Source organism: Sylvia atricapilla, chromosome 2 (assembly GCF_009819655.1).
Source record: "Sylvia atricapilla isolate bSylAtr1 chromosome 2, bSylAtr1.pri, whole genome shotgun sequence".
Lineage (NCBI taxonomy): Eukaryota > Metazoa > Chordata > Aves > Passeriformes > Sylviidae > Sylvia > Sylvia atricapilla.
Window position 1 is genome coordinate 33,181,056 of NC_089141.1, and position 16,638 is coordinate 33,197,693.

The window sequence follows — 16,638 nt, forward strand, 5'->3', positions numbered from 1 at the left end:
GTACCATGTGAGCCATAAGAAGAATCCTGCTCTGAGCCCCAGTACTGGTTAGAAGTTGGCCATCCTGATGTCATTCTGAAAGTCCCACAATGATAACAATCCCTTCACTACAAGGCTCATTATAGAAAAAGTTCAGAGACAAAGAAAATATGGCACATTTGATGCCCAGAGGAAGTGGTACTAGATACTGGTGATGGCTTTTTGGAATAACATTTACATTTTTTACAAGGATAGTAGAGATTAGACAAGGGATAACAGCTCTTTCAAACTGAAAGAGGGCAGGTTTAGAATAGATATTAGAAAGAAACTCTTTACTGTGAAGATAGTGAGGGACTTGCAACATGTTGCCCAGAAAGTCTGGGGACTTGCCATCCCTAGAAGTGTTCAAGGCCAGGTTGGATGGGGCTTTGAGCAACATGACATAGTGGAAGGTGTCCTTGCCCATGGCAGAGAGGTTGAAAGTAGATAATTTTTAAGGTCCTTTCTAATCCCAACCATTACATGATTCTATCATTCTTTTAGACATTTGGGAAATAATTAGTTTTAACATGTCTCAGATATTAGAAAAAAGAAATATCCTTTAATCCTTTCATGCAATAAAAATGACTTTAAAAAGGCTAAGCAGTGTTCCCCTTTCTGATAGTCCTGGTTAGCAGTGCTGACTTGTGAGCTATTTCCCATTAGAAAAAACAGTGGAGCCAGCAGTGCTATCTCTAAAGCACTATTGTTTGTTTACAGAGAATGTTCATTCCCCAAAGCACAGAGGAAAGTGAAAAATATTATGCAATTTTTCCTCACAGCTCTAAATCTCTCCTCACTTCCCTCCTACCCAGAAGTCTCTCTCCCTCTCCTAATGGCTTTTCCTTGGCCATTACCAATGCTCCTGTGGCTATGTTTGCAACCCTCCCGGTGTAGTCTTGCCCCACTGCTGCCTCTGATGTGAAATCAAAGAGAAATCCATTACAATCAAATGCAATCAATGCCTTTGCTTCACCAAGCTCCATGTAAAACCTCTTTGGCCATTGCTCTGCTCTTTTTCCAGTCTTGTCCTGTGCTGTGGGTTTGGGCAGCAGTCCTATGACTTCACTTACCTGTTTATGTATATCTATAAAATTTATGGCCTCTTTACACTTACCATATATGAGTAACAGTCAGCAATTATCCCCACCAGTATTCACATCACACTGGTCAAAAGCCACAAAAGAGCAGAACAAATGGTGGCACTAGATCATTGATATGTATACTAGCATGCAGCAAAGGGACATCAATCTTTGATTCACATGAACTTCATTTACTAGCTGAGATTGAAAATGATTGCATATTTATGATCTATGGAGGAAGTGAGAAACCACCAGAAGGACCTCAAAAGCTCCTAAGTTGACAGGAGTTGAAAAACATAACCCCTCTCACTGAACTACTGCAGCTTCGTCCTTCTCCTCGCTCACTCCTCCAAAGGACTTCTCTCTGAAGAATAAGATACTGGCTCAGTAAGGGAGAAATGTATTTTCACAGTGTTATCCAACATTTACTGACACTGCAATGATCAAGCTTGGTCAGGGTTTGGTATACAGCAGGAAGAACACAAAAAAACCTTGGCTGCAAGTTCCACATGCTTTCTGCACAGAGATCAGTCCATTAGCCTTCTTTATTCAGGAAACAGGTATCTTCTTTAATGGGCTACCAGGCTTTGCCTTATATAATTATTTGTTCCTGAGAAGAGGAACTGATGGAGGGAAGTAGATTAAAATGGTAGTAAGGTCCCTAATTCTCCAGATACTTCTCAGACAGCCAAGGAAAGGTCCTTCCAAGGAGTGTGGCTCCTTGTGTGTGTGCTGCCATACTAGTTCAGTGAATTGCAAGACTAAAGAGAACAAAACTCAGGCTTTGTTAAATTTTCTTTGTACTTATCAATTTCTAGTTTGGGTGCCATGAGGGGAACTTGCTCCACAAGTGAGGAGACGATAAAAACTACCATGTAAGTTAATGTTAAGAAAATGCACATATTCCCAATACTTATATCAGACAAGCAGACATCATGAGTAAATGTTTTTATCTCGATAGGAAAGGCTCATTCTTGGACTATTAATAAAGGTTAAGTGTTTCCACTGACAACCTGAAAGTGATGAAATTCTACTCACATAAAAGTCCTTGAGCATTTTAACTTAATTTGGCCTGGACTTCCCTTAGAAGACATAGGAAGTCCATGGGAAATCATTGCTTAAAAAAGCAACAAACAAAAGAGATGAGTCAGACCTTTGTGAGCATCCCAGCCTGCACCAGGCTGCCATTGGACAGCCATGAAAAAGTTGTGAGACAGCAGCCAGAAACCTACAGTGAGTTGTGAGGTTGGGCAGAAAACAGCTCTGACAGGCATAGCACAAACTGACCTTCTGCAGTGATCACAGCCATTCCTTGCACAAAGGCATGATGCTCTCAGAAAACCTGGAGCAAGATCATCTCAGAGTGACACTGAAAGCCACATGTCAAAATTATTTTCACACTCAGGAAATGAAAAACCAAGTTGGCTTGCCACGGTGGAAGGATGCTGACTGCACTGCACACCGCTCTGTGCCCTTGGCAGTCTGGTTGAATTATGCCCCAAGCCCAGCTGACTGGTAGGTATTTTGGCTGCCCAAGGCTGCAGAAGGGACACACGCGAGGGAGGGATCAGCTGATGGACTTGGCTTTTGTTGCGTACTAACCACAGAAAACTCTCACTGCTGTGCCAGAGGAACAGGCTGGAGGAGCCACTCTGGATTTAAGGCCAGTCTGTGCTAGAGATGAAATAAAATGTGGTTACAGTAAGGGCCGACATTTGGTTTTATTTATTTTCACTTTCAAAACTCATATACAAAATTGACAGGTTGAGCAATATGAGCCTTTAGGGACATTTCCACCAGCTGCACCCCCACTGTAGACTTTTTTTGATTCTGGTCTCTGCCAGTACAGGACAAAAGGCTTCAGAACAACAAAATAAACTTTGAAATTGCTTGGCTGTTTTAGGGAGCTTGAGATTACAAATGCCTGTGGGCTACAGACTTTGGAGAGAAAGTATGTGCTAGCATGCACTGATTTGTCTAAATACAATACAATTAATCATGAGATTGGACAAAATCTCTGCAATGATTAATCAGCTTTTTTTTTCAGATTTGTTTATAATAAAGGCCAAAAAATGTTCATTGTTTTAGGTCATTTTCTTTGTAAATTGTAGCTGCTTACCAGTACCCTATGGTAATAATGAAAAAAATATCAGAAACCGAGCACAATCAAATATTAGTGAAATCTATGCTGAGACTTATAAGGCAATATATCTTTAATTTAAGTTTACTAAGAGATTTAATTTCAAATTATTTGAAACATGAATAATTTCCTTACTATTATAAATGTCCTTAACACTGTCACCATATATTTTAGATAGGAAACCCAAAATTCCGTGTGGAAGCCAGAAGATGCAGGGTCCAAGGTACAAAACTGAAATATTCAGTATCCACACAACCCCTCCTAAACCCACACTGGGAAATCTCCATGATCCCAAGGGACTGAAAGCTGCTAAATGGTAGAAAACAGCTAAAGATCAGGAACAGAGAGATTTTAGTGAGCACATATGAGTGCAAGCCCTAGCTCCCCCCATTCATTGGCACAGTCCAACTCCTGCCACAGCAGGAAGGTCCAGACCACCGCCTAAAGTAAAGCTTTTGGATCCATCTCCTATCTGCCAGATTATTAACACCCACCACTATTTTTACCAGGTTTGGGTGTGTTTTTTTTTTTTTTTTTTTTTTTTTTTTTTTTTTTTTTTTTTTTTTTTTTTTTTTTTTTCTCCCCAGGAAAAGGGCAATTATACTGTGTCCTCTCTTAGCTGCTAGGTAATTTCAACAAATTTATCAGAAAGGCAAAGGTTGCAAAGATGTTTGTTCCCATACCCTTTTATGAAAATTACTGCTGAGATAAAAAGATAAAGGGGTTCACGTCCTCACCACTCTGGGGAGGAGAACATAGACCTTACACTGACAATTATTCTGACAGCTGCCCAAAAACACAGTTTGTAGCTGCACACAACATGTGCTGCCTCTCACCTAGTACCTATTCTAGTATATACTCAGCCTTAGAGCTTTCCTGGGTTCAGGAATAAGCAGAAGGCAGAGAAAAGGAGCAAAAAAGGCGGCTGTAGAGGAAACCAAATGAAAAAAACAGTGGTTATGAGGCAGGACCAATAAGGCATAGATAGGAAATCACATGGGACAGCAAGCAGAGCACAGAAAGCTGTGCTCACTGCTCCTTATGGAAGAGGTGAGGGAAGGAGAGGAGGATTAGCTGATGTGGGTGGCTATGGTGAAGCACAGGTGGATAAGAAAAAAGGATGAAGGGGATGTGGAGAGGAACATAAGGTTTCACAGATACGACATGTTAGGGGACAGCGGACAGGAACCAGGAGGAATCCCAGATATATAGGGCATCAGCCTAAAGAAAAGTATCTTTTCTTCATCTCCGGGGGAGGCTGATGGAGAGAGACCAGCTCCGTACCTATTGTCATTGGTCAGTATGCAGCAATGTGAAAAGGCAGAGGGTTGGAATCATGTCCCCAGTGGATCTCTGCTATCCACATTCTAGGATTAAGGCAAGAGGCAAGCAAACCCATGTTGCTCTTGGCTTGTCATGAGGTGTTTTCCCCTACTGTGTTCTCAGGACTCAGTTGTCTGGTTGAACCAGACAACTGCCAAGTCATAGCACAATTTGGGGATTAAATCCTCCTTGTATTTTAAAACTTCACCAAATTTCCCAGTGTCTTTTCCAGCAGTGGTGTTTCAATACTGTTTAGGAGGACCTCTGAGAAGGTCTGTCTGTGTAAGGATCCGACTCCTGGAGCCAAGGACTGGGTAAGAGCCAAGCAGCTCTGCAGTATGGGGTGTGACTGGTTACTCCAGATGTCACTTCTTGTTAATGTGCAGAAGGGAGAGGGGAAGGCCAGACTACCTTCTGTCACCCACAAATAAATTTATAGATGCAGTTGGGTGAAGACCGGCCATTTAGGTGAGACGCAAGTTTCCACCATCCAGGGATTCCACCAACCAGCAACTGTTGGTGGAAACTGGGCATTTCCCAAATTCAGTAACCTTTGCTGCATTTAAGCTCGTCATGCTCAAGGGGCTTGATATTCTTTGTTCAAAAACAATTTTAAGTGTAGTGTAATTTTTGACTTGGTCCTGATTTTCCTCTGTCTTTTTGGAGGTTCAGCCTTACACCTGGCTGTGTGCTGGATTCTGGAAGTATCTCAGTAAGTGGAAGATTACAGGATTACAAAGAAAAACACACAGATGGTCAATCAGTGCTGTTGCTCAGTTGATTTTGACCAAGGAGCCCTTATCTGTTTCATGGCTAAGCACATAATGTATTCTGTTTTACTTGATAGTGCAGCGGTTAAGGTGGGATCAAAAATCCCAGGGAAGTTAAATTAAGTCCTACCCTGATTATATTTCCTTCCTGTGCTGTGGAAATTCTTCCAGGACCCACACCTTCCCTTTTAAAGTGCACTGCAGGGAGCCTCAAGAGTGAACATAGAATTAGAACAAAGTTTGACAAAGAAAAAAAAGATTATTTTGATGATACTAAAGAAATCAGCTTCCAGATAAATGAAATATAATTTGGTACACTTTTAGTGAATCCATCTAATAAAAAAATCTAACTTCTGTAGAAATTGCAGCAAATACAGAAAATAGCAGCAGCTTTTCTATGAATTCTTCCATAATCACGTCGTAGAATTATAGGATCACATAACTGTTTGGTCTGAAGGGGACCTTAAAGATAATTCAACCATGGCAAACGACCTAATCATGGCAAACCTCTTGCCATGGGCAGGGACACCTTCCCCTACACCAGGCTGCTCAGAGCCCCATCCAATCAGGCCTTGAACGCTTCCAGGGATTGGGTATCCGCAGCTTCTCTTGGCAACCTACGCCAGTGCCTCATCATCCTCACAGTCAAAAACTTCTTATATCTAATCTACCCTCTTTCAGTTTAAACCACTGCTCCTTATCCCATTACTACATGCCCTCATGCAAGCCCCTCTCCAGCTTTCCTGGTACTGTAGGTGCTATAAAGTGCCCCTGGAACCTTCCCTTCTCCAGGCTGAACAGCCCCAGCCCTCTGAGCCTGTCTTCACAGGAGAGGATCTCCAGCCACCTGAGCATCTTTGTGTCTTCTCTATGACAGGTTCATGTCCTTCTTGTGTTGGGGGCCCCAGAGCCAGACACAGCAGTCCAGGTGGGTCTCACCGGAGCAGATAGAGGGGAGAATCACCTCTCTTGCCTTGCTGGCCATGCTGCTTTGGATGCAGCCCAGGACGTGGTTGGCTTTCTGAACACAATCCATGGCTGTTCCACAGCCCAATGGATACTGCTGTTCAAGGTTTTCATGACAGTCAGCATCATTTCCCCTGAAATTTACATCCTGGTATTCATTATTCTAAATAATTCTTCTGCCTCCTCCCTGTCTTTGGCATTTTTTTGTTTGAGGTGGGGTTGTTTCTTGTGGCAGCAGCACAGATTTATGCCAGATCAAAGGAGAACACATTCTCTTGTATTTCCTTCACCAGGTCAACCTATTTCTTTTGGACAACTCCACCTCTTCCTTCGAGCTTCTCTTGGTAAATCAGGGAATTTCAACAGACTTAAATCTAAATCACCTCTGACAGGAGCGGAAAGCCTGACCTCCATAAATTAACATGAGATTTGCTGTTAACTTCTGTAGGCCTGATGTTTTACCTCATGCCCATAAAAGTTTCTCATGGTTGTTAGAGCCAGTGTGTACACATTTTTCTTAGGAAATGAAAGGAAAAGGAAGGGAAAGGAAAAGAGAGAGAGAGAAGATTGGAGATATGGAACAAGGAGCAGTGACTGTTTTTCTATAAAACAGAGAGCTAAGTCTTTTTTCACTCCCTTTTTCACTCATTGCAATGTAGAAAGTGTGTTACAGCCTCACAACACCAACAGTGTCCATCCCATTCCCCAGCCTGCATGGAACATCAGATCAGGACCAATATACCAGCTCTTCTCTCTGCATTTCCACAAAACAATCTGTGGTTGTCTCCACATTTTGAAAAACACTTCAGTGAAGTGGAAAGAGAGAAGGGACAAGGACAGGGGTAGAGCATGCTGAAAAGACTTGCCTGAAGAAAATGGGGAGAGAGAGAGCAGTGGGAACCTTTGAGTTACTTTGCTAGTTCTCAGAAGTTCCAAACAGGCTAAGCCATTTTCAGCAGCCTTGGGCTCCCTCTGCATCAGCTACTTTCTCCTCACCTGTGCTAACCATGGTCTACGCCCCCTCATTCAATAATCTTGTTCCATACCAACGACTGTCTCCCACCTATGTGTCCTGACACCTCTTCAGGGCTTCTTCACTACACATGGTCTCTGTGAGACTTTCCACAGACATTCTCTCCCCTTTAGTCAGTTCCAAGACCAGTCTTTGGGTGGCTATGGCAATGTTACCCAAACACACTAGTAAACACATTCCTCTTCCCGTGCACTGACTTCAGCTGCCTCTGGAAGAAGGCTGAACCAGGCTGGTGGCAAAAAGAGAAGTTATGACGACTGGTGTTTTTACAAGTAAAGATTGTCTTAAGGGTTTCAAAACAAACTTTCAGGACAATAATCCAAATCCCAGTCTTCCCACTCACTTCTGGTCTCCAATGTTTTATAGAAGAGGGAATGGAGACAATTCTGTGGTTAGGGACAAGTCTATGGGATTTATACTTTTGTTTTCATTCCATTTGGTTTGGTCTTAAAGTGTCCAGAAATGGCAGGCAACTTTCCCTCCTGCTGCTCAGACAGCACACCACCACAAAAAAAAGTCACTCATCAGAGTCAGACCAGCTGACAAGACAATTCTGTAGAATGACTGATGTTTCATTTACTCATTTTTCATCAGAGACACAGATCATTATTCTGTCAGACTTAATTTTCACACCATCTGCATCCTGTTATCTTTCTTCAGGTTCAGCTAAATCCCAGCATGTTTTGCATTGTTCTGCAGGCAGTTCTCAAGGATATTTACATTTGTAGGAAAAGTGAACTTAGGCAAGCAAGTTTTTTCTGTCTCTTCCTCCTCCAGTGGTGATAAAACCTTCCTCCAGTGGTGATAAAACCACCTTTTCCAGTCCTACTCTCAGGGGATGCCAAAAGCTTTTGAGCAGCAGCTGGCAACTTTGTACTTTCAAACACCACTATGTTTATGAATTAACCAGCGTCTTGAGAGACGGTGGTCTTATGCCATCGTAATAAACTATCCCTCACCATCACAGAAGAAATAAACCCCTGATTGTGTGCTCTAAGTTTCCTCTTTACTATCTCTTTGTGAAGAAGTATAGTCCTTTTCAAAGACACTGTCACAATTAAAAGAGATCCTCAGGCTTAAAACATACCTTTTAAATAGCACTGCATGTGTTCAGTCCTGTGCTCCCTAAGGACCCCCTTGGTGCTCATTAAGTGCATTTTACATTAAAAAAAGAATAAAAAAGGAAAAAAATACATTTTTAGAGGCTTTGTATCCTTACTCTAAATCAAAAAGGACTTTAAACCACAGTCTGAAAGCTTATAGGGGTGGCAGAACCATTTCCTAAGAAAATGATGACTCTGTTAATGGGACCAAATGACCAAGATTCTTCCTTCCTTCCTCCCTTCCTCCCTTCCTCCCTCCCTCCCTCCCTCCCTCCCTTCCTCCCTCTTCCTTCCTTCCTTCCTTCCTTCCTTCCTTCCTTCCTTCCTCTTCCTTCCTTCCTTCCTTCCTTCCTTCCTTCCTTCCTTCCTTCCTTCCTTCCTTCCTTCCTTCCTTCCTTCCTTCCTTCCTCCGTCCTTCCTTCCTTCCCTTCCTTCCTTCCTTCCTTCATTCCTTCCTTCCTTCCTTCCTTCACTCCTCCTCCCCTCCCTCCCTTCCCTCCCCTTCCTCCCTCTTCCTTCCTTCCTTCCTTCCTTCCTTCCTCCTTCCTTCCTTCCTTCCTTCCTTCCTTCCTTCCTTCCTTCCTTCCTTCCTTCCTTCCTTCCTGTCCTTCCTTCCTTTCCTTCACTTCCTCCTTCCTTCCTCCTTCCTTCCTTCCTTTCCTTCCTTCCTTCCTTTCCTATCCTTCCTTCCTTCCTTCCTCCTTCCTTCCTTCCTTCCTTCCTTCCTTCCTTCCTCCTCCCTCCCTCCCTCCCTTCCATCCCTCCCCCTCCCTCCCTCCCTCCCTCCCTCCCCTTCCTCTTTCCTCCTCCCTCTTTTCTTCCCCTTTTTCCTTCCTTCCTCCTTCCTTTTCTCCTTCCTCCTTCCTTCCTTCCTTCCTTTCCTTCCTTCCTTCCTTCCTTCCTTCCTTCCTTCCTTCCTTCCTTCCTTCCTTCCTTCCTTCCTTCCTTCCTTCCTCCTTTCCTTTTCCTTCCTTCCTTCCTTCCTTCCTTCCTTCCTTCCTTCCTTCCTTCCTTCCTCCTTCCTTCCTTCCTTCCTTCCCTGTCTCAAAGTTGCAAGCCCTACTCTGGTACATTTCATTCTTTCTTTCTACCAACTTCTAATGAGGCTAAGGGGTTCCTGGGCTTTGTAAAGCAAACACTTCCAAGGCCCATATTCCTTAGTACCTAGGACAGCCTATCCTTTGCTTGAAGCCAGTTTTGTTATCACTGCTGCTGAACATAAGCAAACCTGCACTCCCCATGCCTTGAGCAGCTTGCTTCTCCTTCAGCACATCAGCACAGCTCCTGTCCAGACGGCAGTGAACTGGCTATTTGGATTACTGCCAGCCTGGCCCAAAAAGGGACTTGGATCTGCCCAGATTTATCCTTGAACCATCAGTACACAACAGCACAGACATCTGTGGAGGCACAGGGGTGGTGGGAGGGAGGAGTGAAGGGATGCCGAGGATGGATTTCAGGAGATTGACTGCAAAGTTGCACGTGTGCAGACATAGGATCTGAAGCTGTACAACTCTGCAAGAAATCTCCCTTAAGTCTGGATCACCCTTGATCATCATACACTGCAACAGATAGATTCTGTAAATGAAACAAGTCTTGTCACTTTGGGACTCTATTTTCAGTCACATCCTTTGGCCTTGACAATATGCCTTCATCTGGGTTCCCTCACCACCATTACAGAACTTATGAGTCAAAGAGAGCAGTGGATTTTCATAACAAAACTGCAACCACAAGACACAAAATGAGAAGGAGCATAACCTGAGAACCCCTCAAGAAGTGAGCATGTTTGCCTATCCTAGTCCTGTACTCCTCCTGTTACTGGCCACAGCTGCAGACAGGACCTGTGCTTAGGAAGACTTCCCTTTGGACATGGTACTCTTCTTTTGCACTTATTTAACATGGTTTGATCACAGAAGAGAGGTTTTGACAGGCTCCTTAATCACTACCGCAAAAGAGGTGCTATTGCTTAGTACTTTAACTTGTACTTACAAATTACATAATAATTTATATTTCTTATTTGAAAAAATCAAATTGAAACTGTACTTTAGCCTGAAGGTTGTAATGCTTATCACATGGCTTTAAATAAATGAATATTGTTAAAGCACCAGGGAGCTGGCTGGAAAACAAGATAGGAAATATGTATTCAACATAAACACCTTCCAGCAAAAACTTCATAGCTCTTAGGCAACAGTGGCTGGATGTAATTTTATAAATTTATGGTTCCACCTCTATTTCAGTCATTCTAAACCTCTGAGGCTTAATCACATAGGAAGAAGTCTAAGGTCAATGGAAAAAAAAATCATGCCTGAAGAATTTAAAGCAACTAGTAAAGAGAAAGGCAGTCGGAGTTTGGGGAAGGCAGAGAACGTGCTGGAGCTATGCCTGGCTCACAAGGAGAAGTAGGGAAACTGTGGGCATCATAGATAAGCATGAGAAGAGTTGAATGCTTGCAAGTGTTTTTGTTCCTAGTAGTTCTTTTCTACTGTTAAATATAGAGAGCCTGCTCATTTAGACTGCTGGCTGGATAGCTTTTTGAAAGAAAAGAACACCAGGTGTCTTATTCCATTTGGAACAGATAAATCTGCTAGCAGGGATTATGCTGGAGCCCTGACCTGGAAGGTGAACTCTGTCCACTGGCCCCATAAAAGTGCAGGTTAGAGAGGTTTACCCTTGAAGGGTTTGTATATAAAGACTAAGAAAGGGAAAACAGGCATCGAGTCCTGCAATTACCACAACAGTATCTGACAAACAAAACTTGCAGCCATGTAAACATAGATAAATGTGTTCTGATAAATGATTCTGAGAGAAGCCCTGCTGGACATCTCGGGACTGTTTTTAGATGCTGATGCACAAGAGCTGCTTTGTAAGCAAGTTACGTGCACTGTAATCTTTCCAGGCTCAACCTTCAAGTATAAAGCCAAGCTCTAATGGGACTGAGAAAGATCCCAGCATGGGGAAGAAGTTAATTGTGTCCAAAGGTTGCTGCTGCTGTGGCCACAGACAGACTGCACAATAAGCTGTGTTATATGGGCACATCTATCCATGTTCGTTATAAATGTGATGTTTTAAAATGTGAGATTTTAGCACAAGTATTGGCATCCTACCTATGAGCTATATCTTGCAGGCCAATTCATAATGTACATAATATGCTCCAGGACAGAAAATATATACTCCAAGACAGTAAGAGTCAGACTGAAAAAACCAGCACATGTATACACTTTCCATTTTAGTGACATCATTTCATGTGATACAACAGCTCTTTTCTTTTTGCAACAAAAATATTCTTCTGCTAAAACACCTTGATTACAACCAAATCCGAAGGCTGAAATTCATTCTGTAACTTCAGGGAAACAATCTCCCACCACAGAAATCCAGTGTACCAAGGATATGGTCATTTGCTCTTTTCTGAAGAAGCCATGGGTTGGAATCCAGAAAAGACCCAGCCCAAATTTAGCAGCAAAACTGCTGGACTGTGAGAACAGACGTTCCTATCACATTTGTAAAATAATGTGGATTTAAAACACGAGAAAGACGTGAGTTACAGGAAGGGGAATTCTCCAACAGAAACAACTGCAGAAAGAATTCAGTATGTGGAAAGACATCCCTGCTTTCCTCAAGATAACAATCGATAGAAAATAAAAGAAGCAAAGCTCCCAAATATTGTTTTAACTTATTGCAAGGTAAAGGCAGCCAGGAGGCAAAGACACAGTGGGTGTATAGCAGGAATTGCTGCATGAATATTGATTACCTGAGAATCAGCAGTTGCTGCATTAATATTGATTAAATGAGAACCAGCAATGTGCCCTTCTCTGCCTGACAGTGCTCACAGCTCAACACCTGGAGACACAATCCGGGCTCTCTTATCTTTTATTCATGCCCAGAAGAAGTTAGGGTTCTCCCTCTATACAAAGTGCAGATCCTTCTCTGGTTTCCTCACACTGAGGAGGAGGAGGGATAAGATCAAGGCTTGGATAGATGAATGACTTCACCACAGCCCAGCAGATCCACAAATTGCACATCAGGGCACAGAACACAATTACCTGGCACACACACAAACCAAAAAGCAATCCTGAGGAGCAGCTCATGTGGAGGAATACACTGGCTTTATTAGGAGTTTTCATGACAGGCAGAAAGCAAGCATGTTTGCCAAGATAATATTATACATAAAATCTTATTCATTATCTTGTCTACACAGTCCTTATGTCTTTGAGGTGTGCCTCAGGGACTCCCTGTGACCTAGACTCAGTAGAACCTGCCTCAGTTGCCCCATCTGCAACAGTACTATCAGCTGAAACTGCAGTCAAACCTCATGCTTGTGAAATGCTTTGAAAATGGTATTTATCCATTCCTTTACTTTGCAAATTTCTATAACAAAAACTTGTATGTTCATCTGACTACTGGTACATTTCAAGGACAAAAAATTTAAAAACCTGCAAAGAAAACTGAACTGTGCCATTGAATTTTCAGGCTAGCTTAAAATGTACTTTAGAAAGCTAACAAGGGATTTATCTAAGCATTAATCATTAAAAAGAATTATGCAGAATGGGGTCTTCCAACATGGTACAGAGTGTTTAATGTTGCATGAATTTATACAGTGACTGTTCTGAGCAGAGAGGGAGGGCAGTGATGCAGAGCATCTCTATGAAGATGATTCTAGTGGGGTAAGTTTGTGGATGTGCATACAAAAGTTCAAAATCAGCACAACGTATCCAAAACCCAACAATTACTCAAACAGCATTGCAGAGGTACACTCAGTGCTCCTGAGACAGCAGATGGGGAGGGGTGCAGCCCTAAGTTCAGCAAGCTGTTTGAGGACTGTACAGCCTGTTTGAGAACAAAACCACTCTGTTCACTGTTCATAGGAAGAAGTCAGAGCTGTTCTCAACTCCCCAGCTCATCATCAAATGTATATACACATGAAGCTGCTTGCTGTTCACTTTTTGATGAGGGATTGAGTTTTAGATGTTTCGGGCCACCCACATAAAGATGGTATCAATACAAAAGGAACATTCACATGAAATTAAAAAAAAAAAGTCAACATAGTCTCTTCACTCACCGTGGTCTCCTGAATGCCAAACCATACTGCTGACAAGCCAGGCCAACTGTTGGGGTGTAAACTATGGGCATGAATTCTCAATATCAGAGGTCAGCACTCGGTAAAAAAGCTTCTCATTCCTGTCTTGCAATGTCATAAGAATAATATACCTTTAAAGTAAAACAAACCAAAACAAAACCAGTTATATATCAGTATTATGGTGGTTGACAGTTTCACAAAAAGCAGTCATTGGCTCACTCAGTATGCACTCAGTTCTCCCCAACCCCTGACACTCCTGTGTGCTACATCCTGAGCAGGAGCAAAATTTCCAGAGGGCCTGGCCAACTCCACCATCCTCAGTGGACACCTCACAAAGGCTCAGTAGGGCTGGATGTCACACCCATGCACAACCTTAGAATTTTGAAATTTGCGTCCAAAGTGTCATACACAGCTATCAGTACATAATTTTCAAGACAAATAGTATTTGTGACACAGAAAAGTCAATGCATTTGGTTCTACAGGGTAAGAGTCCTGCTGCCTCAGTCTTAAGATCAACGGCAGTTGAGGGAGGTGGAGATGTAAACCCCTACTATCCATCATACCAGGAATCAAACAGCATCTTCCATCAGCAGCTCTGATGAACAATACTGGATGCAATGAAACTCAGAAAGATTAGCCAAAATAGTATTGCTTCTGTTTTCTTTTATTTTTTCATACATTCTGACAGTTTTTTTCTGTTCTTTCCATCCAGTGTTTTAGTGAATGTATTGGGGAGCATACAGATAGGTACATGAACTACATGTGTTCACTCTACCTTCAGTGCTCTGCATTTTTCTTCTACCCAAATATACAAGAACTCTCCAGTAATGTAGAGGTAGAAAAAAATAACATCAGTGGACCTGTTAAAGCAGGTCCAGAGGAGTGTCCGCAGAGGATCAGAGGGCTGGATCTCCTCTCCTATGAAGACAGGCTGAGAGAACTGGCGTTGTTCTGCCTGGACAAGGGAAGGTGCTGGGGACATCTTCTAGCAGCTTCCAGTACTTAACAGGGCCTGAATAAAAGCTGGAGAAGAACTTTTTTACAATGGCATGTATTGATCAGACAAGAGGGAAAGGCTTCCAAGTGAAAGAGGGTAGGTTTAGATTAGATAATTGGGAAGGAATTTTTGTGTGTGAGTGTGGTGAGGCACTGGCACAAGCCCAGAGAAGCAGGTGTCCCAGCCCTGGAAGTGTTCAAGACCAGATTAAATGGGGCTTTGAGCAACCTGGTCAAGTGGAAGGTGTCCCTGTCCATGGCAGAGGGTTTGGAAGTAGATGATCTTTAAGGTCCCTTTAACCCAAACTACTCTATGATTCTGCAGTTGGAGAGTATGGACAGCTGGAAAAAAGTGACTCAGAGGAAAATGTGTCCATTGAAGCAGAATCCACAATTTTTCCTTGAGGCTTTAAAGAACCAAAAAGTAAAGGGAGAGGAAATAAGATGTTTTGACATACTTGTCTAGATCGTTAGATTGTTTTTCAAAGTTTTTCATCACACGAAGGGCTTGAACGTCTTGGCTCAGGAAGCAAGGAGGAAGAAGGCCATGAATTCCCAGCTGTAGCCTTTCTTCAAGTGTAAAAGCCATTCCCTGGAAGAAAAAAGGAAGGCACATTCAAATGGCATAATATGCACTACCAGCTAGGATATCCAAGAAGACAGCAAGCAACAGCATGCAGCCCCTGAGGGCCTGGAGGCAGTCCTGCCCTGCAGGGACTGTGGGGTCCAGACCACCCAGACCTGCAGCTTCTGGATTAGCTGCCCAACACCTGTAGTGCTTTAATGACTCACTCTCTTTTGCCATCTGAATTGGTTTATTTCTCTAGTGTTTTTGACTTCATACTGTACAGATTCTTAGTGCTTCTTTCACTTCATGCTCTTTTTCTATTACTTCATTAGCTCATGCCTACTAGTTTCCATGGCCTTCCTGGAAGCACAGCAATCATACTCCAAATCACATAACATGTGTAGAATCATGGAATATTTAGGTTAGAAAAGTCCTCAAAGATCATCAAGTCCAACTGTTAACCCAGCACTGTCAAATCCACCACTAAATTATGTCCATGAGCATGACATCTACATGCTTTTTAAATACCTTCAGGTATGGTGACTGCACCATTTCCCTGGGCAGCCTGTTCCAATGCTTGATGACACTTCACATAAAGAAATCTTTCCTAATATCCGGTACAAACCTTCTTGCTGCAACTTGAGACTGTCCTGTCTTATCCTAGCTATCACTTGTTACCTTGGAGAAGACACTGACCCCAACCTACCTAAAGGTGGTTGTAGGGAGCAACAACCTAAAAAGCAAGGCCCTGAGCCTGCTTTTCTCTACAATAAACACCCCAGCTTCCTCAACTCTCCTCATCGAACTTGTGCTCCAGACCCTTTCCCCAGCTCTGTTGCCCTTCTCTGGACACGCTCCAGCCCCTAAGTTGTCTTTCTTGCAGGGAGGGGCCCAGAACTGACCACAGGGTTTGAGGTGTGGCCTCAGCAGTGCCCAGAACAGGGGGACAGTCACTGCTTTGGACCTCCTGCCACACATTGCTGATCCAGGCCAGGATGGTCATTGGGCCTTGCAGGACCCAGCACTTCACTTTGTTGAACCTCTACAATTTGCCTTGGTGCATCAATCCAGCTGGTGCAGATCCCTCGCAGAGCCTTCTGCCTCCATAAATCAGCATTCCCATCCAACTTGGTGTCACCTGCAAACTTAATGAAAGTACTCTTCACTCCCTTATCTAGATCGATAAAGATGTTAAACAAGACTCTCCCCACTACTGAGCCCTGGGGAACACCACTGGTGACCAGCCAGCAGCTGGATTTACTCCATTCACCACCACTCTGGCTCAGCCATCCAGCCAGTTTTTATCCAGCAAACAGTGCACCTGTCCAAGCCATGAGCAGCCAGGTTTCTCCAGGAGAATGCAGTGGGAAACAGTGTCAAAGGCTTTACAAAGTCCAGGTGGACAACATTCACGGCTTTTCATTCATCCACTAACCAGGTCACTGTCACAGAAGGTGATCAGCTTGGTCAAGCAGGGCCTGCTTTCACAAACACATGCTGCCTGGACCTGATCTCCTGGTTGTCCTGCACATGTCTCATGATGACTCATAAGACAAACCTAGTCCATG

At 43.1% G+C, this 16,638-nt stretch overlaps 1 protein-coding gene across 1 annotated transcript in view; it reads right to left on the bottom strand.

The window, feature by feature from the left end:
- Positions 1-16,638, bottom strand: part of ME3 (malic enzyme 3) — a 117,816-nt gene that overhangs the window by 39,103 nt on the left and 62,075 nt on the right. Inside the window, 3 exon segments of the mRNA XM_066341302.1 lie at positions 13,489-13,564; positions 13,567-13,637; positions 14,961-15,094. Coding sequence (XP_066197399.1) covers positions 13,489-13,564; positions 13,567-13,637; positions 14,961-15,094 — 281 coding nt within the window.